The sequence below is a fragment of the Lynx rufus genome, unplaced genomic scaffold (assembly GCF_022079265.1).
Source record: "Lynx rufus isolate CCGP_SWC_20201006 ecotype Redwood Valley unplaced genomic scaffold, mLynRuf1.p SCAF_2, whole genome shotgun sequence".
In the NCBI taxonomy this organism is placed as follows: Eukaryota; Metazoa; Chordata; class Mammalia; order Carnivora; family Felidae; genus Lynx; species Lynx rufus.
Window position 1 is genome coordinate 134,583,099 of NW_025814834.1, and position 23,905 is coordinate 134,607,003.

The 23,905-nt window shown below is 34.2% G+C and overlaps 1 protein-coding gene across 3 annotated transcripts in view; it reads left to right on the top strand.

Moving 5' to 3' along the window:
• COL11A1 (collagen type XI alpha 1 chain) overlaps positions 1-21,130 on the top strand; it is a 222,906-nt gene extending 201,776 nt beyond the window's left edge. For all 3 annotated transcript variants that reach the window (XM_047084158.1, XM_047084157.1, XM_047084159.1), the window contains 11 exons: positions 65-118; positions 9,323-9,376; positions 10,264-10,371; positions 10,849-10,902; positions 11,004-11,039; positions 11,132-11,185; positions 12,972-13,221; positions 15,971-16,083; positions 17,428-17,496; positions 19,525-19,758; positions 20,984-21,130. In XM_047084158.1, coding sequence (XP_046940114.1) covers positions 65-118; positions 9,323-9,376; positions 10,264-10,371; positions 10,849-10,902; positions 11,004-11,039; positions 11,132-11,185; positions 12,972-13,221; positions 15,971-16,083; positions 17,428-17,496; positions 19,525-19,758; positions 20,984-21,130 — 1,173 coding nt within the window. The remainder of the gene's footprint in view (positions 1-64; positions 119-9,322; positions 9,377-10,263; positions 10,372-10,848; positions 10,903-11,003; positions 11,040-11,131; positions 11,186-12,971; positions 13,222-15,970; positions 16,084-17,427; positions 17,497-19,524; positions 19,759-20,983) is intronic.
• Positions 21,131-23,905: the final 2,775 nt, after the last annotated feature.

The window sequence follows — 23,905 nt, forward strand, 5'->3', positions numbered from 1 at the left end:
ACTGAAATGAAGAAATATGTATGCTTTTGTTAATCAAAAAATCAATTGTGTTTATTTTCCATAGGGAGAGCAAGGTCTCCCTGGAGCTGCAGGTCAAGATGGGCCTCCTGGTCCTATGGTGAGTATGGTCTTTTCTGTTACTTCGAAAGGGAAAGCTCCAGAAGCAAAATTGTTTACAGGCTAGAATTTCCAAAATTGTGTCTTACAAAATAGTTTATATTTTGTACAATATTTCAGAAAGCATATTACTTAGACCTAAAAAGAGGAAAGTAATCCTAAGGGATGGGTTATTTGGAAATTTTTCCCCTTGATCAGATCTTTCCTTTTTGTCCTTTGGAGAAAAAAAAAATATTTCCACTCTGAATAAAATGCCACTAATGGCCCAGCCAGTTCTTTTCCAAATGTGGACAGTTCCCCCAAATGCATGCAATTACACTTAGTTTCCTGGCACTTCATTTAAAAGAATGACATTGGCACAGGCACATAGTGATTCCTTCACCAAATAAATTGTTCTCTTCGTGAGTCACACAGGCTGAAAGATAAAACATTAACCTCCATTAGTGGAGAAAGGTATAATTATTACAACTGAAGCTGGGTTACAATCATCAACCCTGTGTTCAAACATGGCTTTATAAATCCAACAGAGCGCTTTGTTGACCGGCATACTGTTCATAGATGGGAGTTTATTATAGGTGCCAAGGCTATCCTCCCTACAAAATTTGGACAGAAGTGAGAATCCAAGTCTCGCCTTAAATCATTGTCTTCTGGGTGACAGATTCTGTTTTACGGTAGAGGTGTTTGAAATTCATTGTCCAAAAATAGTTATGCATGAAGGGATTAATCAAAACAGCAAATAACACATACAGCATTATGTAGGTGTGATGCATGTCGGTTCAAATAGTCAAACACCTCCTTATGCCAATTTAAATTTTACAAAAATACCTCTTATCATGAATATATTAATTACCTAGATGCTCAGAGAGCCATCAAAACTGATATTCATAATCTTAATTATGAGGAGGAATGTGGGTCATTCCTTTTAGTAAAAATGCCACAATATATACCAAATACTTCATAAGTGTTACAGAGGTTATTTTTTTAACTATCATTGAAAGTTAAAGATCATTTATTTTAGTAAAGGGATAAACATTATCAAATTTTGAGTGACCTCAAGCCGGAGATTATCACATCTGCAGGTGACCCCCTCAGCATAACAGGAGCCTGGCTGAAGCTGGGTGAGTTCCCCGTCTACACCACTATTTAGGGAATTCTCCTTAGATATGGTAAATTCCTAACTGCAGAGTCAGTGCCTGGAAAAAAAAAATGCGCCTTAATGTAGACTTAAAATTTGCCAGAGATTTTTTTCTTGTTATTTCAGATTTTCCAGTAAGTATTCTGACCTTTCTCCAGATGAAATAAAAAACATCATGCTGGAGATTTCCTTCAGATAATATTAAAATTAAAACCATCAGACATTCCACCTGATTCCAGCTTATAAAAGTTTATATTTCTGACTCTCCGATAGATGTGAGTTTACAGAGCAAGGGACTGAACAACTCAAACCCTTTTAAGCAGAGTGAAATGAAAGGCATCGGAATTTGGCAGTTTAGGTGACTTGCTTTTCTCTGGATGCTTGTTTTCTCAGAGAGTACTTATGTGAATATATTGCAGCTTTCTCATAGCATCAACCACTTTGACAATGACATCTAATTTTAATGAAAATGCTAGTCAGTCCTTGTGAAGTGAGGACTGTCAGAGAAACCATCTTCAAGATGCATTTTATGGCAATTTAATGAGCTTTTCAACTCAGCTATGAAAAACTTTAGTAGGCAATTTTTGATCATGGTTATTCGTTGAGGTCCTTGGCCCTGAACCCAAACTCCCTGGTTTCACAAACAAATACTACCACTGACTTGCTTTAGGAAGGTTTTTTTTCAAAAAAATTTTGTAAAGTTTATTTATTTTTGAGAGAAAGAGACTGAGTGTGAGCGGGAGATGGGCAGAGAGAGAAGGAGACACAGAATCTGAAGCAGACTCTAGGCTCTGAGCTGTCAGCACAGAGCCCAACACAGGGCTTGAACTCATGAGCAGTGAGATCATGACTTGAGCTGAAGTCAGATGCTTAACCTACTGAGCCACCCAGGTGCCCCAGGAAAGTTATTTATTTTTTTAAGTGTTAGGTTCCTCATCTGAAAAATTAGAATATCAATAGCATCTATCTCATGGGATGTTATGAAGTTTAATTGAATTAAATGGGATTATTAATATATTTTTACCCCATGGGGGTCTTATGTTAATTAAATGAGTTATATGTAAAACACTTAGGCCATAATTGGCATTAGGAGCACCAAAGAATTATTGATTGAATGAAATAGTGTTTTGAAAAAGAATTTCATATTCTTAGTGAAAAGTGACTAAATTTTTGGCACCTGATTGGCTCCGTCACTAGAGCATGCAACTGTTGATCTTGGGGTCCTGAGTTCGAGCCACACCCTGGGGGTAGAGATTACTTAAAAAAAAACTAAATTTGACCTCATTCATGCATATATACCATCAATAAATTTTTTTGAAAGACACTGTTGAAGCAAATGAAAAGACCAACAAATAAATTATGCTGACTTACAGCAGTTAAAGTGGTAAGTATTATAATAGAATCAAGCAGAGAATGCTGCTAAATATATTCAGAGTAGAACTGTTAAAATGCCATCTCCTCTGGGGACCTTTCCCTCATAGGAAATATGGTAAGATTATTAAATAAGGACGAGAGGGGTTTAAACGTGTCTGGGAGGCTTAAAAATGTGGGAGGTAAAAACAAGAGACGTCTTAAAACCCATACAAATTGGCATTAGTCTCTGAAATTAATCCATGTGAAATTCATGTGACTATTTCCTCCATAATATGTTTTCTCCTCATTATAATTATAAATATATTTACACCCACATCCACGTCTACACAAATTTCAGAAGTCTGTTATCATTGCATTTCTGCAGCTACCCTTTGGGTCTCTTTTCCTCTTCTAGAAGCTGCCTGAAACTTCCTGCTGTAGGGTCCACTAGTCAAACAAAACCACGACAATCCCCTTTCCCCAATTTTTAAATGCTACTTCGCTATTCTATTCAGTAAGTACAACTTGCTCTGCTTTTATCATTCAGGACAGGCAGCTACCCAGTTAGACAGTTGCACTCTATCTAACGGAGCAGTGTGGGTGCTGTTTTGTTTTCTCTGGCTTTTGTTTTATCAGAGTATTTATACACTTATACACTTACTGTTACTTGCCAAGATATTTTATAGGTCTTTTATATACAATTTTATATCAACCTTTGGAGTGGAAATTCTTTGGGGCAGGAATGAAACATCTTCTAAAAGTTTTAAGATGATAATATGTTTGGTGTTTGCCCCCTCTGTGTAATTAGATATACTAGAGTTTAGATAAGGTACAGTATATATTTTTCACTTTCAAAGTTAGACATTTCTCAGGGTAAAAATTAAACTTCTATATATGCATGAATTTTATGTGCATATATAATTAGAATCACCATATGGAACTGAGAGGATAGACTAAATAGTACATATGAGCGCTAACAGAAAGCTAAGGACAATGATGAGATTATATAAGAATTTTATTTGAGGGTTTTTTTAAGTTGAATCAATGATTTTTTGAGTATGTAGTCAACAAAAACTAAATGGAATAAAACAGTGTTTTAAAGAGAACGGAAATTGTGGCTACGTTCTCTTCTCTGCGTGTACAGTCAAAATTAACAGGATTTCATAATTTTAAACTAATTTTTATGTTTTGAAGGTAGGATTAGCAACTGTTTCAGTTTTGAGCTTTCACTTTATTTTATTTCATGTTCTTTTATTAGATGAACCTATTTGTTCCAAAATAGCTAAAAAAGAGATGAAAAATTACCACAGTATAATCATACGTTCCTTCTTTTCACATACTGATAAATATAAAATATCTGACAGCATTATTTCAAACCATAAATGCCTGAAAAAATGGTAGATGGCTTACTGAATTGCAGTTTGTTTGTTTTTTAATGCTACATCTAAACTATCTGTAAATAGGGTTGAGATGTGTAGTATTCCATAATGATTAAACAGGTTTAAACACCAAAGCATTTGCTTTTTACCAAATTAAACATTCTTTCACAATATGACATTCTAAATAAAGTGCAAGATCTGCAGTTTCTTTCAACATCAATGCACTAGAGTTTTGAGATGCATATCAAAGCAAATATCCTGTAAAGCATATAATACTGCAGGGGAAAATGTTTGATTGTATATTCTAGACACTTAAGAATGTATCATTCCTGTTTTCCTTTTCACTTTATAACTTATGAATTATGTATTTCCCTAGGGTTTCTCAATTTACAATATCCTAAATAAGAAATAGAAAATATGTACTTGGAATAATCTTTTTATGTGAAGAATTGATATTTTTGATATGTCCCAAGTTTGGAGGGTTATTTATAACTGCTATCAATAGCATAACGTTACCAATTTCTATTTCCAACTGATGAAAATGTTAAGAAACTGATTTTTCTTGGTAAATGTGTCCTCAGATAAAGTTTGCAAGTTCATACGAAATTATTAGCTTCTAGGAATTAATACTCATTTCCTCTAACTCCTTTATGTACATTTATAGAAATGATTTAAAATGCATTATAGGGGCCCCAGGGTGGCTCAGTCATTTGGGCATCTGACTCTTGATTTCGGCTCAGGTCATGATCCCAGTGTCATGATATAAAGCCCCATGTCGGGCTCTGCACCGAGCATGGAACCTGCTTAGGATTCTCTCTCTCTCTCTCTCTCTCTCTCTCTCCCTCCCTCCCTCCCTCCCTCCCTCCTTCTGCCTCACTTCCATGCTTGCACTCTGTCTCTAAAATTTGAAAAGAAAGAAAGAAAGATGAATTGTAAACACAAATAATGTCTAGCATATTTCTCATTAAGCCTGAATAATTAGAATTCCAATACTCCTCCTTTTCCTTCTCCTCCTCCTCCTCTTCTTTTTCTTTTTTGTCATTTTAGCTTATACTACTAGAATGTGGTGAGAGGGCTGATTGATAACTGTTTGTAATATAAAAAAAACAAATATCAGTAATTAATATTTATGTTATAATTCACTATTTATACAGTAATTTTGCAGGTCTGCTTTTTATTATATTATGACACAGTTATGACTATTAGAGTACTTTCATAAATGAAGCTCAGAGATAATAAGTAATAGATCCAAGATTACTCAACTAAAGGGTGGTTAGACTTGAGACTCTGAATGAAGCAGTGATTAGAATATTGATGTCCATTGTAGAGAAAGGGGAAACCTCTTGCACTGCTGGTGGGAATTCAAACTGGTATACCCACTCTCGAAAACAGTGTGGAGGCCCTCAGAAAGTTGAAGATAGAACCACCCTATGATCCAGAAATTGCATTACTAGGTATTTATCCAAAGGATACAAAAATGGTAATTTGAAGGGGCACATGTGCCCCAATGTTTAGAGCAGCACTATTAACGATAGCCAAATTATGGAAAGAGCCTGAATGTCCATTGACTGATAAATGGACAAAGAAGAACTAGTATGTATGTATGTATGTATGTGTGCATACACACACACATACATACATACATACAATGGAATATTACTCAGCCATCAAAAAGAATGAAATCTTGCCATTTGTAATGATGTGGATGGAACTAGAGTGTATTGTGCTAAGTGATATCAGTCAGAGAAAGACGAATGTCATGATTTCATTCATATGTGAAACTTAAGAAGCAAAACAGATGAACCTAGGGGAAGGGAAGGAAAAATAAGATAAAAACAGAGAGGAAAGCAAACTGTAAGAGACTCTAAACTATAGAGATCAAACTGAGGGTTGCTAGAGGGGAGGAGGGTGGTGGGATGGGCTAAATGGGTGGGAAGCATTTTAAGGAAGTCACTTGTTATGATTAGTACTGGGTGTTGTATTTAAGTGATGAATCACTAAATTTTACTCCTGAGACCAATACTACACTATATGTTAACTAACTTAAACAGAATCTTGGAAAGAAGAAAAATAAGAATATTGATATTCAGCATGCAACATCTGTCAGTTCTCCCACTTAAAGCAAAATTTCTGTAAAGTGTATCACATGCCTAAAACAGTTTGAATGTAAAATGAGAAGTGAAGAAAGAAAAAAATCTGGCCGCTGCAGAGTTTTATATTTTCAATCTAGAGAATGTTTTTACTTTAATTGACATACGTCAGTTTTAACCAGTATTCTTAAAGGGTTTCTGCTACTGGTACGAGTATATGGTTCTTTCATGCAGTTACATTTTTATCAGAACTATTTTTTTTCATACTTTTTATGCCACTTTTTTCTAACATATAGAGTCTTCGGCATTTATCCTGATGATAACATGGTCTCAAGAAATTCTGAGAGTTTCCATTACTCATTTATATTATTCCTTTTAAAATGTGCTATTGGGCAACATTATTTTCCCTACTGATGATTCATCATGCATTTCTGATAAGATCAGAAAATAGTAGATATGAAATATATTACCTTACTTTAAAAAATATTAAACTAGTAGAACTAAATAGGTATTGCTTTTATTTTAACATAAATGAGATTTTTTTATGCTGTTCTGATTTGCATATTGATTTAACTCAATTTGGGACCTAATGCCACGGAGCCAAGTCTCTCAAACCTTAATGAGTATCAAACCTATGAAACAGACTGCTGGTCTCTTCACTCCAGCATTTCAGATTTAGCTGGTCTGGATGAGGCCTAAGAATTGGCTTTACTCATAAGTTCACAGATGATGCTAATGATGTTGGTCTGAGGTCACACTTTGATATCCACTATGATAGGGTGTTAGTGACTGAGGTGAAAGGTTTTCAAACCCAGCCTTAGAATATACTTGAATATAATTTCTTTGTGATCTACATTTATCTGTCAGAGATTTAACAAAGTGGCATGGTTATTTTTATACAAAATAGATTCTAAACTGAACTAATTTAAATTTATGTCTGAGGATTAATAATTTTCTCTTTGAAGAATATTATTAGACACATTCACATTTAAAATAGCACATATCTTATATGAAAATGATTTTTATCTATTGTTAATGGAATGATGTAGAGAAATTTCCCACTTTTATATCAGTACTTACAGAATTTCAGATTCGTTCATGAATTAAAGCAAATTAAATATATTTAAGTAGCCCCAAATACTATTGTTACATAGTACTAATTGATACCAAAGCTAATCTTACTTTCTCCTGATGATCAGGATTTCAGTTTAAGAGATAGATGTGAGAAACTAAGGAATGGAAAAGGCTCATCTTCTTGATCTCGTGAGACAGGAATTATAATCCTCAATCTATAGATGAGAAAACTGAAGCTCTCTTTCGTTAGCTAATTTAAATTGCTAATAAGAGAGGCTGGCTTCTATCCCAAGTCTATCCTATTCTGAGCCCATACTTTTTATATTACATCATACTACTTGGATCAGATCCATCGCTCTTAATACTTTAAATTCACAAAAATTATAGACTGGCACTTACATTTTTTTTCACACCAAAGCAGTGTCTGTAGAGAAAGGAAAAAATCACTCATGGTAGGCTTGAAGAAGATACAATTGTGAACACTCCTGGTATAGCTTGTTACAAGTTAAAACAGTTTGCTTTCTAAGTACTATGTTAAATCATTATTAAAATTATAATTCTAAAATTCAGTCCAATATGAATAATTCTATTTATAGAGAAACTGTATGAATATTTTGCTTCCCCCCTCTCCCCCACCAATGCCTTTCTGTTGCAGGAAGTTGTGACCTACATTTTGTAACATTATCTTGGCTCTGATTTCATCAATCACATACTAACCATCTTTTAGTGTCAGTTACACTTCTTCTGATAGAATCTCTTGCCTGCATCATTTGTCATTAATTTCAGGACAAGGATATTTTGTGTTGTCCTCAATATAGAGTACCCTGACTTTTGTATCAAAAAGTTGGTGGGGCGCCTGGGTGGCTCTTAAGTGTCCAACTTCAGCTCAGGTCATGATCTCGTGGTTCCTGAGTTCGAGCCCCACATGGGGCTCTATGCTGAGAGCTCAGAGCCTGGAGCCTGCTTTGGATTCTGTTTCCCTCTCTCTCTCTCTGCCCCTTCCCTGCTCGCACTGTGTTTCTCTCTCAAAAATAAACAAACATTAAAAAAAAATTTAAGTTTGTGAAGTAATCAATATGAATATTTCCATGGGTAGGGTCAGGGTTAGTTGTTGAGGTCATGCCATAATTTTCATAAAAATACAATTTACCAAAATAGATAAGTACCTTATCCTTGGACCATAAACATTATTAGGATAGAGATAATTATATGAGAAAAATTATTTACCTTATTAAATTTACAAATCACTTTTTCAAAAATGTTTATTTGTTTTTCAGAGACAGAGAGACAGAGCAGGAGCAGGGGAGGAGCAGAGAAAGAGGGAGACAAAGAATCTGAAGCAGGATCCAGGCTCTGAGCTCTCAGCACAGAGCCTGCTGCAGGGCTCAAACCCATGAACCATGAGATCATGACCTGAGCCGAAGTCGAATACTTAACCAACTGAGCCACTTAGGCATCCCAGAATCTTTTATTTAAATGATTTGTAGATTTAATTGGGGTGCCTGGGTGGCTCAGTCGGTTAAGCATCCGGCTTCAGCTCAGGTCATGATCTTCTGGTTCATGAGTCAAGCCCCGCCTTGGGCTGTGCCTACTTTGGATTCTGTGTCTCCCTCGCTCTCTGCCCCTCCCCTATTTGTGCGCGCTTGCGTGCTCTCTCTCTCTCTCTCTCTCACAAAATAAATCAACATTAAAAATATTTTTGAAAAGATTTTTCAGGAATTATAGTTAAAAATACTATCTTAGGAGTTTGCTTAGGAAAAGTGGTTATCAAATGTCATTTGACTGTCAAAAATTTATTGAGTTTTTTTTAAGTTTCTAGGAAATATTGTAATTTATTTGAGCTTAGCACCAAAATATTTTATTGAATCGATGTGTACTTTGGAAATCCCTTCTTCTAAAATTAGTGTGTTTAAAAATTTATTCTTTTTCTGTTGTAAGTCCATGTAAACCAAGTCTTATTTCTAACTGCATATTTATGTAACCAATGTTAAGTTAAATATCAAGCCATGGAATTTTAAACAAAATTATTTAGAATTCTGATAAATAAACCTTAAGTATTACTAATTATTTTTGAACTCTGTCATATTACCAAAACCAAACTTGCCCTATGCATAGTAATATGATTCTCTAATTCATGCCTACTTTATGTATGTTTATTATTTCTCATTATTTAGGGACCTCCTGGCTTACCTGGTCTCAAAGGTGACCCCGGTTCCAAGGGTGAGAAGGTGAGAATAAAAGCATGTGTTATTACAATTTTGATATGCTAAAAGCAGAGACAATAATTTTGCAGATTAGAATCATTCAAAAGGAAATTTCAAAGAATATCTTTGTCCTTTTAACCAAGGCAAAAGCTTCCAATCCTCTGCTTCCCAGATGAATTTAGAGAAGAGAAAAGATACAAAGTCATAGTGAAAAATGTATTCAAATCCATTGTTATATTCTCTCAATGTCCCCTTGTAGGAGCCATATGGAGAAAGCATATGGTTATACTAAAATAACTCTTCAGAAAATAAACAGATGGAATAACAAAATGCCCATTTTATGTTTTTAAACATGAAAATAACAAATTTAAACTAGAATACTTTTGAAATAGTAATTTGATCTTCCAGAAAGTACATGGAGTTGCACCAAATAATTATGGAAAATAAGCCTTTTTATAATGGCGTTAATGTTTTTTTGGGTCATTTTTAAATCTCCAAATGTCTCTTAAAGACCACAGAGTCTCTGAAGGATAGAAATCATATTATATAAAATATCATGCTTATTAAAATAATGAATTTTCAGTTTATTTGATCAATATGGTCATTATTGGTCTTTTAGGGAATTACTTTTCAGTAAATGAAACACTGAAGATGATTCTTTTAGAAAGCATTTTGTTCCCTAATACTTCTCTCTATAAACAAAAGATTCACTTAATGTAAGCGTAAACGATCCTGTTAGGTAAGAGGAAAGAGGTTCTTAATCCTATATATCATTCAGAAAGGGTTAAAGTTTTTATCTTTTTTTTTTACTTTTATGTTCCATAAAATTAGTGTGCAATTACTTTATGACTATATTTAATATATGGTTGTAATTTACATATGGTCAAATTTCTTTTCTCTGCCTTCTAAAGGGACATCCTGGTTTAATTGGCCTGATTGGTCCTCCAGGAGAACAAGGTGAAAAGGGTGACAGAGGACTCCCTGGAACTCAAGGATCTCCAGGAGCAAAGGGGGATGGAGTGAGTAAAGATATAATTTATTCTCCTGCTCCTTTCCAAACACACACACGCACACACACCTGTGCACATTCCATTAAACGTGACCAGCAGGGTGATTTAGAGCATCTTTAACCTCTTTAAGTCAATGGTGTTTTCAAAAAGAAATTTATTTAACTTTAAAGTAATAATTTAAAAATATGTCAAGTTAGAAATCATAAAGATTACAGTTCAATAGTTAATTACACAGCAATTTATTGAATCCCCAAAACATACAAATCATTATTCTGAAGGCTACATAAGTCTAAATATAGAGACATTGAAGCAAACGGGAAAAAAATACAGATTATCTTACCAAAGTTATTTCTTAGGTTCACAATGGAAAATTTCAGGTTATTCTTATATACTTTTGCGTAATCTAAGTTTTCAGTGTATGTTGTCCTGCAATATAGAGAGTAGCATAGCTGAGGAAAACTCTAATTTGGATGATTCTCTTTACAGGGGATTCCAGGTCCTGCTGGTCCCATAGGTCCCCCTGGTCCTCCAGGCTTACCGGTAAGTGCGAGACAAAAGAATTTTGTAAAGGAAACTTACACCAAAAGAGTCATGATTTCTCCAGATTTTTATCTGTACTTTTGCCTTTGCATTTTGTCTAGGGTCCTCAAGGTCCAAAGGGTACCAAAGGCTCTACCGTAAGTACTTCTCCCTTTGGACTTTGATTGTTCAGTGAAGCCTAGTCAAATGCCTTGTTCTCTGTTTATCTTGTTCCTTTTGTTCCTAACAGGGACCTGCTGGCCAGAAGGGCGACAGTGGTCTTCCAGGGCCTCCTGGGCCCCCGGTAAGTGCATGGGAACAAGAGTGATGTTTAGGTCTGTTCACATCCTAAGACTGCCGGTGATTTCTCCAAATTTGTAAGAAGGACAAAAAAAGACATTCTGTCAAAGTGGTGATTTTTCTAGGAAACAGCAACTCCATTAATTACATAATCAGATCCACATGCCAAGGCCTGTCTTTTAATTGATGCGTTAACTGTATATTATGAAAATCTTGTTTGTATTTATTTTTCACGAAAATTATATACTTTTTAATGTCATGTTTTTATGAAAGCAACTGACTGTAGGCCATAAAAATACATACATACATATACATACATACATATATGTGTGTGTGTGTGTATCTGACCACACTAGGAATAAAGACGAAAGTTCAGATATTTTGCATTTTTTCCCTACTGTATATAATGATCATAAAAGCAATAATAATTTCTAACATTTATTAATGCTGACATTTTCCAGGCTCCATATAACTACTAAGTGATAGATCCATGTGAAAAAACATTAGTCTCCTCTCTTGAGTTTTTTTCCAAACTATATGTGTATTAGTTTGCTAGGGATGCCATGAGAGGCACCACAAATAGGGGGCTTAAATAATAGAAATGTATTCTCTAACAAATTCTAGAGGCCACAAATCCTAGATCAGAGTGTGGGCAGAATTAGGTCCTTCTGAGGGCTGTGGAGGAAGGTCTGTTCCATGGCCCTGTCCTTGGCTCATAGATAGCTGTCTTCTCCTATCTTTTCCCTTCAAATTCTATCTATGTGTGTCTCTGCACCCAAATTTCCTCCTTTTACAGGGACACCAGTCATATTGGATGGTTTCCCATTGGTGGATACCACCCCCAATGCCCTTACATTTACTTAACTAATTATATCTACAGTGACCCCATTTCAAAATAAGATCTTATTCTAAGTACTGAGGCTGATAGCTTCTACCTATGAATTTTGTGGGACACAATCATAACAACATGGATTTAACTATTTGGTATAGTTCTATTTTTACACATATGCAAATTCAAATCTGTCTGCATTTATTTTTTTTAATTTATACAGTTTTAAGTTATATTTGAAGCAAATTAATGTGTATTTTTAGAAGTTTAATGTTTCATAATATAAATTATTATCAAGCACAATAGACAACTCATTAGGTAGGTTAAGAACCTTAAAATGGTATTTTAATCTTCAGAGACTAAAATCTAGTTGTGGAGACAGGACATGTAAATAAGGACTAATTAATAAATAAGAAAGTTACATACAATATATCCACACAAAACTGGGTTACACTACTTATATAGAGAAAGGTCCAGGGGCGCTTAGGCAGCTCAGTCACTTAAGCATCTGACTTAGGTCATGATTTAATGGTTCATGACTTCGAGCTCTGTGTCAGGATCTGCACAGTGCAGAGACTGCTTGAGATCCTGTCTCTCCCTCTCCTTCTGCTTCTCCCTTTTCTGCTGTCTCTGTCTCTCTAGGAAGAAAGGAAAGGGAAAAGCAAGGGAAGGAAAAAGAAAAGGAAAAGAAAAGACAAGAAGTTCCAGAAATCATCTGATTTGTGTGTCTACCTCAGTATCTCCACTAGATTCTTTTTAAAAGAACTTAACACAGTTTCTATATAAATATTTATAACATGTGTATGTATATGTAGTAACAATTAGAGAAAATATTGAAAGTAGGGAAAACATTGAAAAGCTAAACCAACTATAATTTCTAATAATAATGACCTCATCAGTAATAATTATGCAGAATATTTTACCTTAGGAAGCAGTTACATGCACATTATCTCTTTCACAGGGTCCACCTGGAGAAGTCATTCAGCCTTTACCAATCTTGTCACCCAAAAAAACAAGAAGACATGCCGAAAACATGCAAGCAGATGCAGGTGATAATATTCTTGACTACTCAGATGGAATGGAGGAAATATTTGGTTCCCTCAACTCCCTGAAACAAGACATCGAACATATGAAGTTTCCCATGGGTACGCAGACTAACCCAGCTCGAACGTGCAAAGACCTGCAACTCAGCCATCCTGACTTCCCAGATGGTATGTTAATAATACATGTCACAGCAAAGGGACTGAGCCTCTAAGTTATGAAGGTGCATGGTCAGCCCATTACTTCTAGTTAAATGTTTGATATAGACTCTAAATAAACTAAAGTAAATGATTATTAATTCCAGTCTTGTAAACAGAAAAAGTCCTTTATACTGTGTAATTCAAGAACTGCTTCAGAAAATCCTTACCTGCTTACATAAGGTTTCATTAAATTATGACAAGATCATTTTGGGACAATTATAGAACACAAATGCATTTTTTCCCCATAATAACTATCATAGAATGGGTTTTATGTGTGCACACATGTGTACACATTAGTATATATTTATATCCTGTAACCAAACTTATTTTACCTTGATGTGAAGTTAACATGATTAATAGCATAACTGAATCATATTTTACCTATCAGTTTAATAATAATTTGGTGAACAGAATATTTAAGACTTAGCATAGTAGCTTGGGGCAAAAATTTATGTCACTGATCCACAAATAATCAGAACTGTGAGCAATTAATTTGTAATAATAATCAGGATAATTTATTATACCTATTGTTTAACATAAACCCTATCATACCTTTCCTGAGAAGGAAACAGTTTCAAGTATCATGAGTTAGTTAATAAACTCACACAATTACTAAACTAACAAGGGGCAGATATTTATGTGATCTTAAATCTCCCACTTTATATGGAAATATTTTTTCACTCTTTTTACTCTTGGGGCAATATTATTTTGTACTATCAATCATATAAGAATGTTATAACTGAGATATAAATAAGTCAGTACAGAGAGAAAAGTTTAATGTGATTCAGAAACAGCCACCACCATAAAGGAAAATGTCATAAAATCTTCCTATCTTAATCAAGCATAGCCTGTTAAAACTAAAACACAGGTAGCTATTAAGGACTCCATTCAAACTAATGTCCAAGGTTTTCAAATTTATAATATGTTTATTTGGAAAAGATATGTTTAGTTCAATAGTAATTCAGTAATTTTAAAGAGAATGACTCAGACTTCTGCTCTTGCTGAGACAATCATACATAATTGAAGTTCAAATGTAAAAGATTACAACACAAATAAAACAAATATGATTAATTAGAACCTGAGAAGTCAAGAAAAATTTTTGTGAATTTGGGAATGGAAAGCTCATTGTGGACCACAGCTCCCCATGGTTTCCATATAATGACCAGCGTTATTAATTCCTTAATGGGTTAATTAATTGCTATTAAATATTAATTAACTGACTTAGCAGTGCCAGGCACTGTTCTTCAGGCAGAGATTTGTAGACACACAAAAGAAATAATGCCCTTGAGCTACTATTATCAAATGAAGGAGACAGGAAAAGTGGAAGTATTAACAATAGCATATTATGACAGATACTGTCGGAAAAAATGAGTATTTAGATAAGGTAAGGATGATCCATTTTGTGTAAAGGATGTTAATATTTGAGGAGGTGACATTTCAGCTGAAACCTTAAAGAGGTAGCCAGTCATGCAAAGAATCAAAAGGGTATTTCAGGCAGAGGATATGGGTCATTTGATAGGTTTAAAGAGGACAAGATCTTGGTGCCTTCAAGGAACTGAAAGGTCTCTATGGCTAAAAAATAGTGAGGAAAGGAAAAATGACTTGAAGTAATTTGGAAGGAAGCAAGGTGAAATCAAAGGAAGCTAGTTAAAGAGCTGTTGGTTTAATCTAGGAAAGAAATTAATGGTGACTTGATTTAGGGATTTGACAGTAAAAATAGGAGATGAATAAATTAGAGGTAAACTGGACATGGTTTCCATAGTATACTGAATTTACTGAACAGACGTATCTTAGTAATTAAGCTATTATTATGTTATCTGAAGGAAATTTAATGACAATATTAACCGAATAAATCAAGAGAAAAAATGCTTACCACAGAATTCAAAATTATAGGGGCACCTGGGTGACTCAGTCAGTTAAGCGTCTGACTTCAGCTCAGGTCATGATCTCGCAGTTCATGAGTTTGAGCCCTATGTCAGGCTCTGTGCTGACAGCTCAGATCCTGGAACCTGCTTTGGATTCTGTGTTTATTATTTTTGAGATAGAGAGAAACAGACAGAGTGCAAGCAGGGGAGAAGCATAAAGAGGCAGACAGAATCTGAAGCAGGCTCTGAGCTGTCAGCACAGAGCCCAATGAGGGGCTCAAATCCAAGAACCATGAGATCATGACCTAAGCCGAAGTCAGACGCTCAACTGACTGAACCACCTAGGCACCCCCAAAAAATTTTTTTAAAGTAATGCAAGAAATGATTCTTAAGGCTAAGTAGATTCCACCATCTCCATTGTTACAAATGAATAAACCAAGGAAAAATATAATGATTATTATACTCAGATTACTTAAGTAGTAAATAATACATATAGGATTTAGGGTTAAGTTTCTCTGATTCCAAATGCATGTAATTTATGATAGTGGATAATTAAATGTTAATATTTGAGGAGGTGACATTTAAGCTGAAACCTAAAAGTAACAGCAGGCTAGAAATAACAGACTGTTCCAGGCGAAGTACATGGGCAAAGCTTTGATGCAGATAAGACAAAGGGTCACTCTTTAACTATCTGAACTCCTATCCCAATTTGACTAAAAACATAAAAGGGATTCTTGTAGGAAAAGATCCATCAATATTAATTTTTCTTTATTCTTCTAATAAAATGTGTATACCATGCAGTCAATTTTTTATTTAAATGTATTTTAACATGACATATTTTTTCCTACTTTTAGGTGAATACTGGATTGATCCCAACCAAGGTTGCTCAGGAGATTCCTTCAAAGTTTACTGTAATTTCACGTCTGGTGGCGAGACTTGCATTTATCCAGACAAAAAATCTGAGGGAGTAAGTACCAGTCTGTTCTGGTGGTGATTGTTGACAGTTCCTGCCATGTTTTTGCAATATTGAACTAAACAGGAAAATTATACTGTCATATTTTCATTTATCTGCTTTTCTTACAGGGTAATTAGAGCATTTCATTTGCATAAACATGAATAAGACACCAAAGTGATGCACAGAGTTAACAAATACTTCTCTCCTTTATTTTTTTACCCAGATGTATTCTTTATGCACCTGCTTGTGCTCTAAAATTCTATGGTTTTCCATGACACAGCACAGCTGATGCTTAAATTTTAGTGCATGTATAGTACTCTTCATTCCAATGACACGACAGAACTCACAGCTGTATATGATGTTCAGAATACACAATTTATAATCGTTTACATAAGAATATTGTCTACATTTGCGTACTTTTTAAATGTTTTGTCTCTTCAAACAGATTTCTTGATTTTCACCTAGCAGTATCAATATATTTGAGCTAAAGGCAAATTACTAATATAGGGAAAGGTTTTTCACTAGCATGATTGTATTCTTCAAACAGTTTTAGTAAATGGTGTGGGCATACAGAGGCACAGAACCTCCTTAGGGCAAGACAAATAGCTTTAAGTGTGGCTAATCTCTTTAGGAGGGAAGTTAAGTTCTCCAGTAAAGGTTGGGTAGTAGGAGCAGGAGACAAACCAACTTCTGTTTCCCATCCAAACTTGGCAGCAAAGCATAATAAAAGTTCCCGTAGCTGCCAAAGAAATGAACGTGGAAATGCCTCTCTTTACACTGATAACTCAAATTCCCTGTAGTGAAGCCTTATATACTGTTACATTTTGCTGATCTTGCAAAGCAAAACAATAAATGCAGATCTATAAAGGGTTCTAAACATTCTTCCCAGCAGGAGATGATTACGCTTGCTTCCTGCAATGACTTTTCCATGCCACCCTTAGTTACTGGCTGAATACTTTCAGGATGCTTCCCTTGGCTATGAAATACTGATGGGATCTGTCTTGATGACTGATTTTGACTGGTATTGTGAGGGGTTCCTTTACAGGGGGTTGCTTCTGAGTTCCACTTTTGTCCCCTACAGCCCTTAGTATGCCATCAGCAGGTTGTTCTCCAACCCCCCCTTCTTCTTTTTGAGCAATTAAAGAAAACAGGAAGAAAATGACTAAATCTTTACTAAGTGGGAAGTCACAGGATATATCTCAAATTTTGCTGTTTATCTCATTTTCTGTAATTCAGGATAGACCATTTTAAAACTTCTTTGGCATCTTAGTCTTACAGAAAATTACTGATGCATACATAAACAATACTATTCATAATTTTTACCTACTTTCTAATTTTCCTGTTCCTTTGCAACAGGTAAGAATATCATCGTGGCCAAAGGAGAAACCAGGAAGCTGGTTTAGTGAATTTAAGAGAGGAAAACTGGTATGTTATTACCTCAACATGAAATGGTTTATCTTAAACTTCATAAATGAAGCTCAAATTATATATCTTAGACCCTGACTGTGAAAGTCTAAGTTATACTATTTAGGATTCCATGTGTTCTCTGGTTTGCTCCTTCTATATCTCTTAGACCACAGTTGTATTTTAGAGAATTTTTCTAAATGTTTTCTATCAAAATACATGGAAATATGCTAAATTCAATAAATATGATCAGATAAAGTATGCATTTCATTAAGTACCTGATAGACATCATAAAAATGAATTATATTAGAAATATCAGGTATAGAGAATGTAATATGTGTTTAGTGTCTCAGACTCTATATCTTTTTTTCTGTTTGAAACCTAATTTATTTTTTATTCTCTATTTCAGTAAAAACTTTTGGAAGGCGAAATGTTTTTTTTTTCTTCTGATCGTTACATTTAAAAATAAAGTTCACTATTAATAATTTTTACAGGTATTTTAAGATTAGATGCCAAAACTAAACTTATATTATAAAAGCTGTTTACAAATACATGCGTATTCAAAATAGTAATAAATGTATTTAAGTGAAAGTTTTTCACTTATCCCAATAATTATTCAACTGTTTAATGTTCTTTAAGAAGCTATTATTTTCTATTGATGACTATTTTATGGTTATTCATCTTATGCAAAACCTACATGTTAATTGACAACTTTAGTGAAGTTTTCCACTTGACATAATTCTTCAGTTCAGTCTTCAAATTACATATTAAATATCCATGTGACATTCTTACCTGTGTAGAATTTAAAAATACATAACACAGAACTGTGTGTGTGGTGTTATTTTTTGTTGTTTTGGTTTGTTTACCTTACTGTTCATTTCCCAAGGTTTTGTTTTTTTTTTTTTCCTTCAACTGAACAAGTCTTCTCATTATCTGAGCTGTTAATCAGTAAGGATTAAGTAAATTCAACAAAAGAAGCAAGCCATAGATAATTACCTTTACATTAATCCATAGTCTAGGTAAATTTCCTACTCAATTTTTTAAAAATATCTATGTTCCGCTGATGCCAGTCTTTCAATTTTACCCAATAAAACCATTTATGAATTTAATAAAGGATTTTAATAATTTGTAGTTAAAACTAATTTCCTGCCCTAAATGTAAAATAAGTATTTACTGACTCACCATATATTCTTTTGCGTTGTCTTGGGCATTATGCTTGGTGCTGGTGACACAGTGATGAATAAGTACATTGTCTAAGAACGAACAAACAGGCAGATCTGTGCTGGAAATAGAAGACAAACATCTTAGAAAACTATGGCGTCAAAAATGCAGAAACATGTTTAAAACTTTGGGTCTAGTGGCTATACTATGAAATTTTTAAAGGAGTAGGTGAAATAAAAACACAAAAATAGGTAACTTTCCATTGCACCGAGATTCCTCAGTTCTAATTGTTTCACTATTTTGCAATTCTATAATTTAAAAATATACACAGGGGCGACTGGGTGTCAGTTAAGCCTCTGACTCTTGATCTCACCTCAGGTCATGATCTCACAGGTTCATGCTTGGAGCCCTGCTTCAGGTTCTGTACTGACAGTGCAGAGCCCGCTTAGGATTCTCTCTCTCCCTCTCTCTCTGGCCCTCTCCCGCTCATGCATGTGTGCTCTCCATCTTTCTCAAATAAACTTAAAAAAAATAAAACAAATAAATAAAAAGATACACAAACATAATGAAAGAGCTTTTGGAAACAAAAGCTTTTCTTTTGGAAATTTTTAATGTTAGGAAAATGAAGCATTGAAATAAAGTGAATATTTTTCAAAGATAAGTAGTGCTCATAGTAACTCAGGTGGGAGTACAATAGTGATTTCATAAAATCCTGTCCCTGGGTCTTATGACCCTCCTTGCCCACTTTCATTCCCTAAGTGAAAATGGGACAGTTGATTCATCCACATGCTTCTGGGATCACAGTTCACTGTCGACAGTGATTTTATTCTTTTATAACATAAAAAAGTAAAAGAACCTATGTCTGTCTTTTTATTCTTTTATTCCCAGCTTTCCTATTTAGATGTTGAAGGAAATTCCATTAATATGGTGCAAATGACATTCCTGAAACTGCTGACTGCCTCTGCTCGGCAAAATTTCACCTACACCTGTCATCAGTCAGCAGCCTGGTATGATGTGTCATCAGGAAGTTATGACAAAGCACTACGGTTCTTGGGATCCAATGATGAGGAGATGTCCTATGACAACAACCCTTTCATCAAAGCACTATATGATGGCTGTGCGGTGAGTATAATCACTTGCCTTCTTTCACAGGGTGAGAGGCTGTGTGCAACCATCTCAGCTTGACCCTAAGTCAGGAGTCTCTCATGAAATGGATGTCTGTTGTTTTTAAGATCTGATGCTTAACACTGGCATATTGAAATATGATATATTAGAAGCGACTAATATTCACATACATACACACAAACTCTGAAACTTACATATAGGCACATATTTAAAAGCTATAACAGAAGGTAATCTTAGATCATATGCTATTTGTATGGAATTATTCCTGATATTTGAATACTATTATATCTAGTCACTCTTGAAATAAAAATAATAAAAAACTTTATTTCATTTGCTTCCTTCATCCATGATTCTAAAATGACAAAGGAATCAGCATTATACCATTTACACCATAGCTAATACTTACCCCTGTATTTTGTCCATAAGGGCTTGTCTGTTGGGACTGTGTTATACCAGGTTAGGCAGTTACTATCATTTTTGTGATTTCTATCCTCTGGAACCATCCTTTTCACACAATGGGAGTTCTATTTAAGAAAATGATACAGAAAGCACACTAAAAAAACTCGGTTTAGCTGATGACTAAAGAGAGGTCACAATTATAAATAAATAGGTCCATGCCTTTAACAAAGTGAGTATGGTACCCACAGATTAAAGAAAAGAAAGCATATTAAAAGTAGCAAGTGTTTGGATTTCCCAATAGTAGTGTACTGATAATCATTCATAAAATTAATATATAGCAGCAGAAATGCTTTGACTTTTGACCTTATGTACTATAATTTCTATAATGTATTTAAATTTTTCTTAAGAAACCTTGACATATATTTATGGACACACACACATGTATATATATGCATATATTGTATGATTATAATGGTAAGAATATATTCTTATGTAGGAGTCTAACCCAATGCTAACATCAGATTTCATATTAAACTGTATTTATCAATTCAGTAAGATTCTCTTCATCTATGCAGTGTATCCAAATATTATAGTTGAGTGGTAACAGCTAAATATTAAATGCAGCTGTCAACGTTCAAAATTTAAAACTACACATGACATCAGTGATAACAAGAGTTAATTACAACATAGATAATGGCAAATCTGCTTCTTACTCTCTTCTTTCTTACCCTCCTGCCTCCATTCAGAGGCTAAGGGAAAAAAAAGCATATATGTTAAAGCATGAAATGATTGTATAAATTTTTCTTTCTGCTTAATTTTACAGTCCAGAAAAGGCTATGAAAAAACTGTGATTGAAATCAATACACCGAAAATTGATCAAGTACCTATCGTTGATGTAATGATCAATGACTTTGGTGATCAGAATCAGAAATTTGGATTTGAAGTTGGTCCTGTTTGTTTTCTTGGCTAAGATTAGGACAAAGAACATCTGAAATCAACAGAAAAAATATCTTGGTGCCACCAAGCCATTTTACGCCACATGCAAGTTTTGAATAAGGATGGTATAGAAAACAACTTGCTGAGTATATACGTACGATTAGAAATCCCGATGCCCTTGTGGGGGCAGAATCACACGACAAAAGCTTCGAAAATCATAAAATATAAGATAGTGTGGCTGAGATGGAAACAGGCCTTATTCTTGATTCCCAATTTTCATCTCTCCCTTTCCTATTTGGATTTCTTTGGTGCTGTAGGAAAAAAAAAAACAGAACAATATATATTCATAAAAGATATGGTGCTCATTCCCATCCATCAAGGATGTGCTAAAAGTATGTTTAATAAATTGTAATTATTTTATGTACAGTTCTATACTGTTATCTATGTGTCCATTTCCAAAACTTGCACGTGTCTCTGAATTCCATCTGACTCTAATTTTATGACAATTGCAGAACTATCATGGCAATAAATATATGTATTATGAAAAAATAAAGTTGAAATTTCTGATGACTCTAAGTCCCTTTCGTTGATTAAAAATAAAATGCCTTTGTATATATTGATGTTGAAGAGTTCAATTATTTGATGTCGCCAACAATTTCTCATAGGGGCAAAAACCTACAAGATTCTTGGAAGCACACTTGGATCAACTCTTCTCTACTGACAGTAACTTTGCTGAATTTCAGCCAAAAATACCATTGCATTTTAATGCTTTATTCAGTGCTACACCTCAACCTTTTTCTTTTCAGAGTCCAGAATTTCACAGGATACTTGTATATATGGAAAATAAGCAAGTTTATATTTTTGGACAGGAAAATATGTATAAGAAGCTATTTTAACAAAGCAATGCCTCCATTAAACAATCAGATGTACAATTTTTTTACGACCTTATCTCATTGTTTCAGTGTGCTTCAATCATGCAGATTAATATTAAAAGATGGGAACTAAGCAATTATTTATGAATTTGTTCATTGTTATAATTTCTCATCAGTCAACTTCTTGAATTTGATTCCAAGCTGCATATTATAGTCTTTAAATATTATTTTCCTGCACCTATCCAACAATTACTATTCCTTTTCTTTCAAAATAATATACATTATTTGACCTGCCTAATTCCTAAATAACATATGGGTGGATTGTTACTAACAGTGCTTGTTTTAAAAGTCATACTTATTAAAACAATCAAAACCTTTTTTTTCCCCCCACTAAGGTATTTTCTTCCAGGTAGCTAGCTTGATATAGCAATAAAATTTAAAAATTACAAATTGAACTTTGTATCTATTTTAAGTAATATATGTAAGACTTGAAAATAAATGTTTTATTTCTTATATGAAGTGTTAAATTAATTGATACCAGATTTCACTGGAACATTTTCAACTGATAATTTATCACAAAAGAGCATACCTGTAATATTGAAATTAAAACGTGAACACTTGTCATTCAGAAATTCTTTTATTTTTGAAATCAAGTTTGTAAATGTCCTTTAAAGAAGGGAGATATGAATCGTATAAATAAACTCAAGTCTTGTCTACCTGGATTAGTCACTCTCTTTCTTAAATAGGTTCCAAATTACTCTCTCTTGCAGAAAAGGTTTTGATTCTGTTTCTTGACCATACAGATTAGAATAGTTTTACACTTCTGGAAACAAATATTAACCTTCAGAGATCAAATGTTTAAAATTCTCCACATGTCAAAAATAAAAACACCCCATAGTAATACTCTGTTCACAAAATTAAGGTAGGTTATACTTAAAATTTCAGAAAGATATTTTTCATAACTAAACATTTTGCAAAGTCTCAAACATATGTTCATGTCAGCACTACAAATATTTCCAGATCTTTTGTTTGAAATACAGCCTCTAGGGGCGCCTGGGTGGCGCAGTCGGTTAAGCGTCCGACTTCAGCCAGGTCATGATCTCGCGGTCCGTGAGTTCGAGCCCCGCGTCAGGCTCTGGGCTGATGGCTCAGAGCCTGGAGCCTGTTTCCGATTCTGTGTCTCCCTCTCTCTCTGCCCCTCCCCCGCTCATGCTCTGTCTCTCTCTGTCCCAAAAATAAATAAAAACGTTGAAAAAAAAAATGAAATACAGCCTCTAAATTATACACAAAGTGTATAATATGTAATATGTAATGATGTTTATCAAGAGAAACTCCATACATCAGGCAATTTAATGAATATATGGCAATAGGAGAGAATATTTTGCATATTGACATGCATTGGGGAAGCTGCATTATTTGTCCATTTAAATTAAACAGGCTCAAATTTGGCACTCAGTAGAATTAATGAATAAATAACTGAATCCCCTATCCTTTTCTATGCCTTGACATCTGGATATGGCCTTCCACATAGCGTTGGAGTTTTTTCTCTCCTTTATAGTTGATTTAATCTGAACAAAAAGAAATTCAGTGGAAGGGAAAAAGCATATAATATGACATTCTACTCTTGGCCCAAGTATGGATAAACTATGGAGAATAATATTCATCTTGGATGGAACCTGGCATGAGTGGATGCACATGAAATTTGGCATTACTCTTTAAAAATAAATACAAAATAACAAATACAAAAAAAATTACAGAAGTTACTATTTTGAATGAAAAAAGTATTGCAACAATTTATTAACTTAAAAAATGGACCCATACCAAAAGTATCACAAAAGCCACATGGAAAAAAAAAATCAATGTTTTCATTAATTACTTTTGTAATACTTTTATTCTATGTCTTTATGTTTTGGCTTCAATCTCTGAATGCCTCTTCG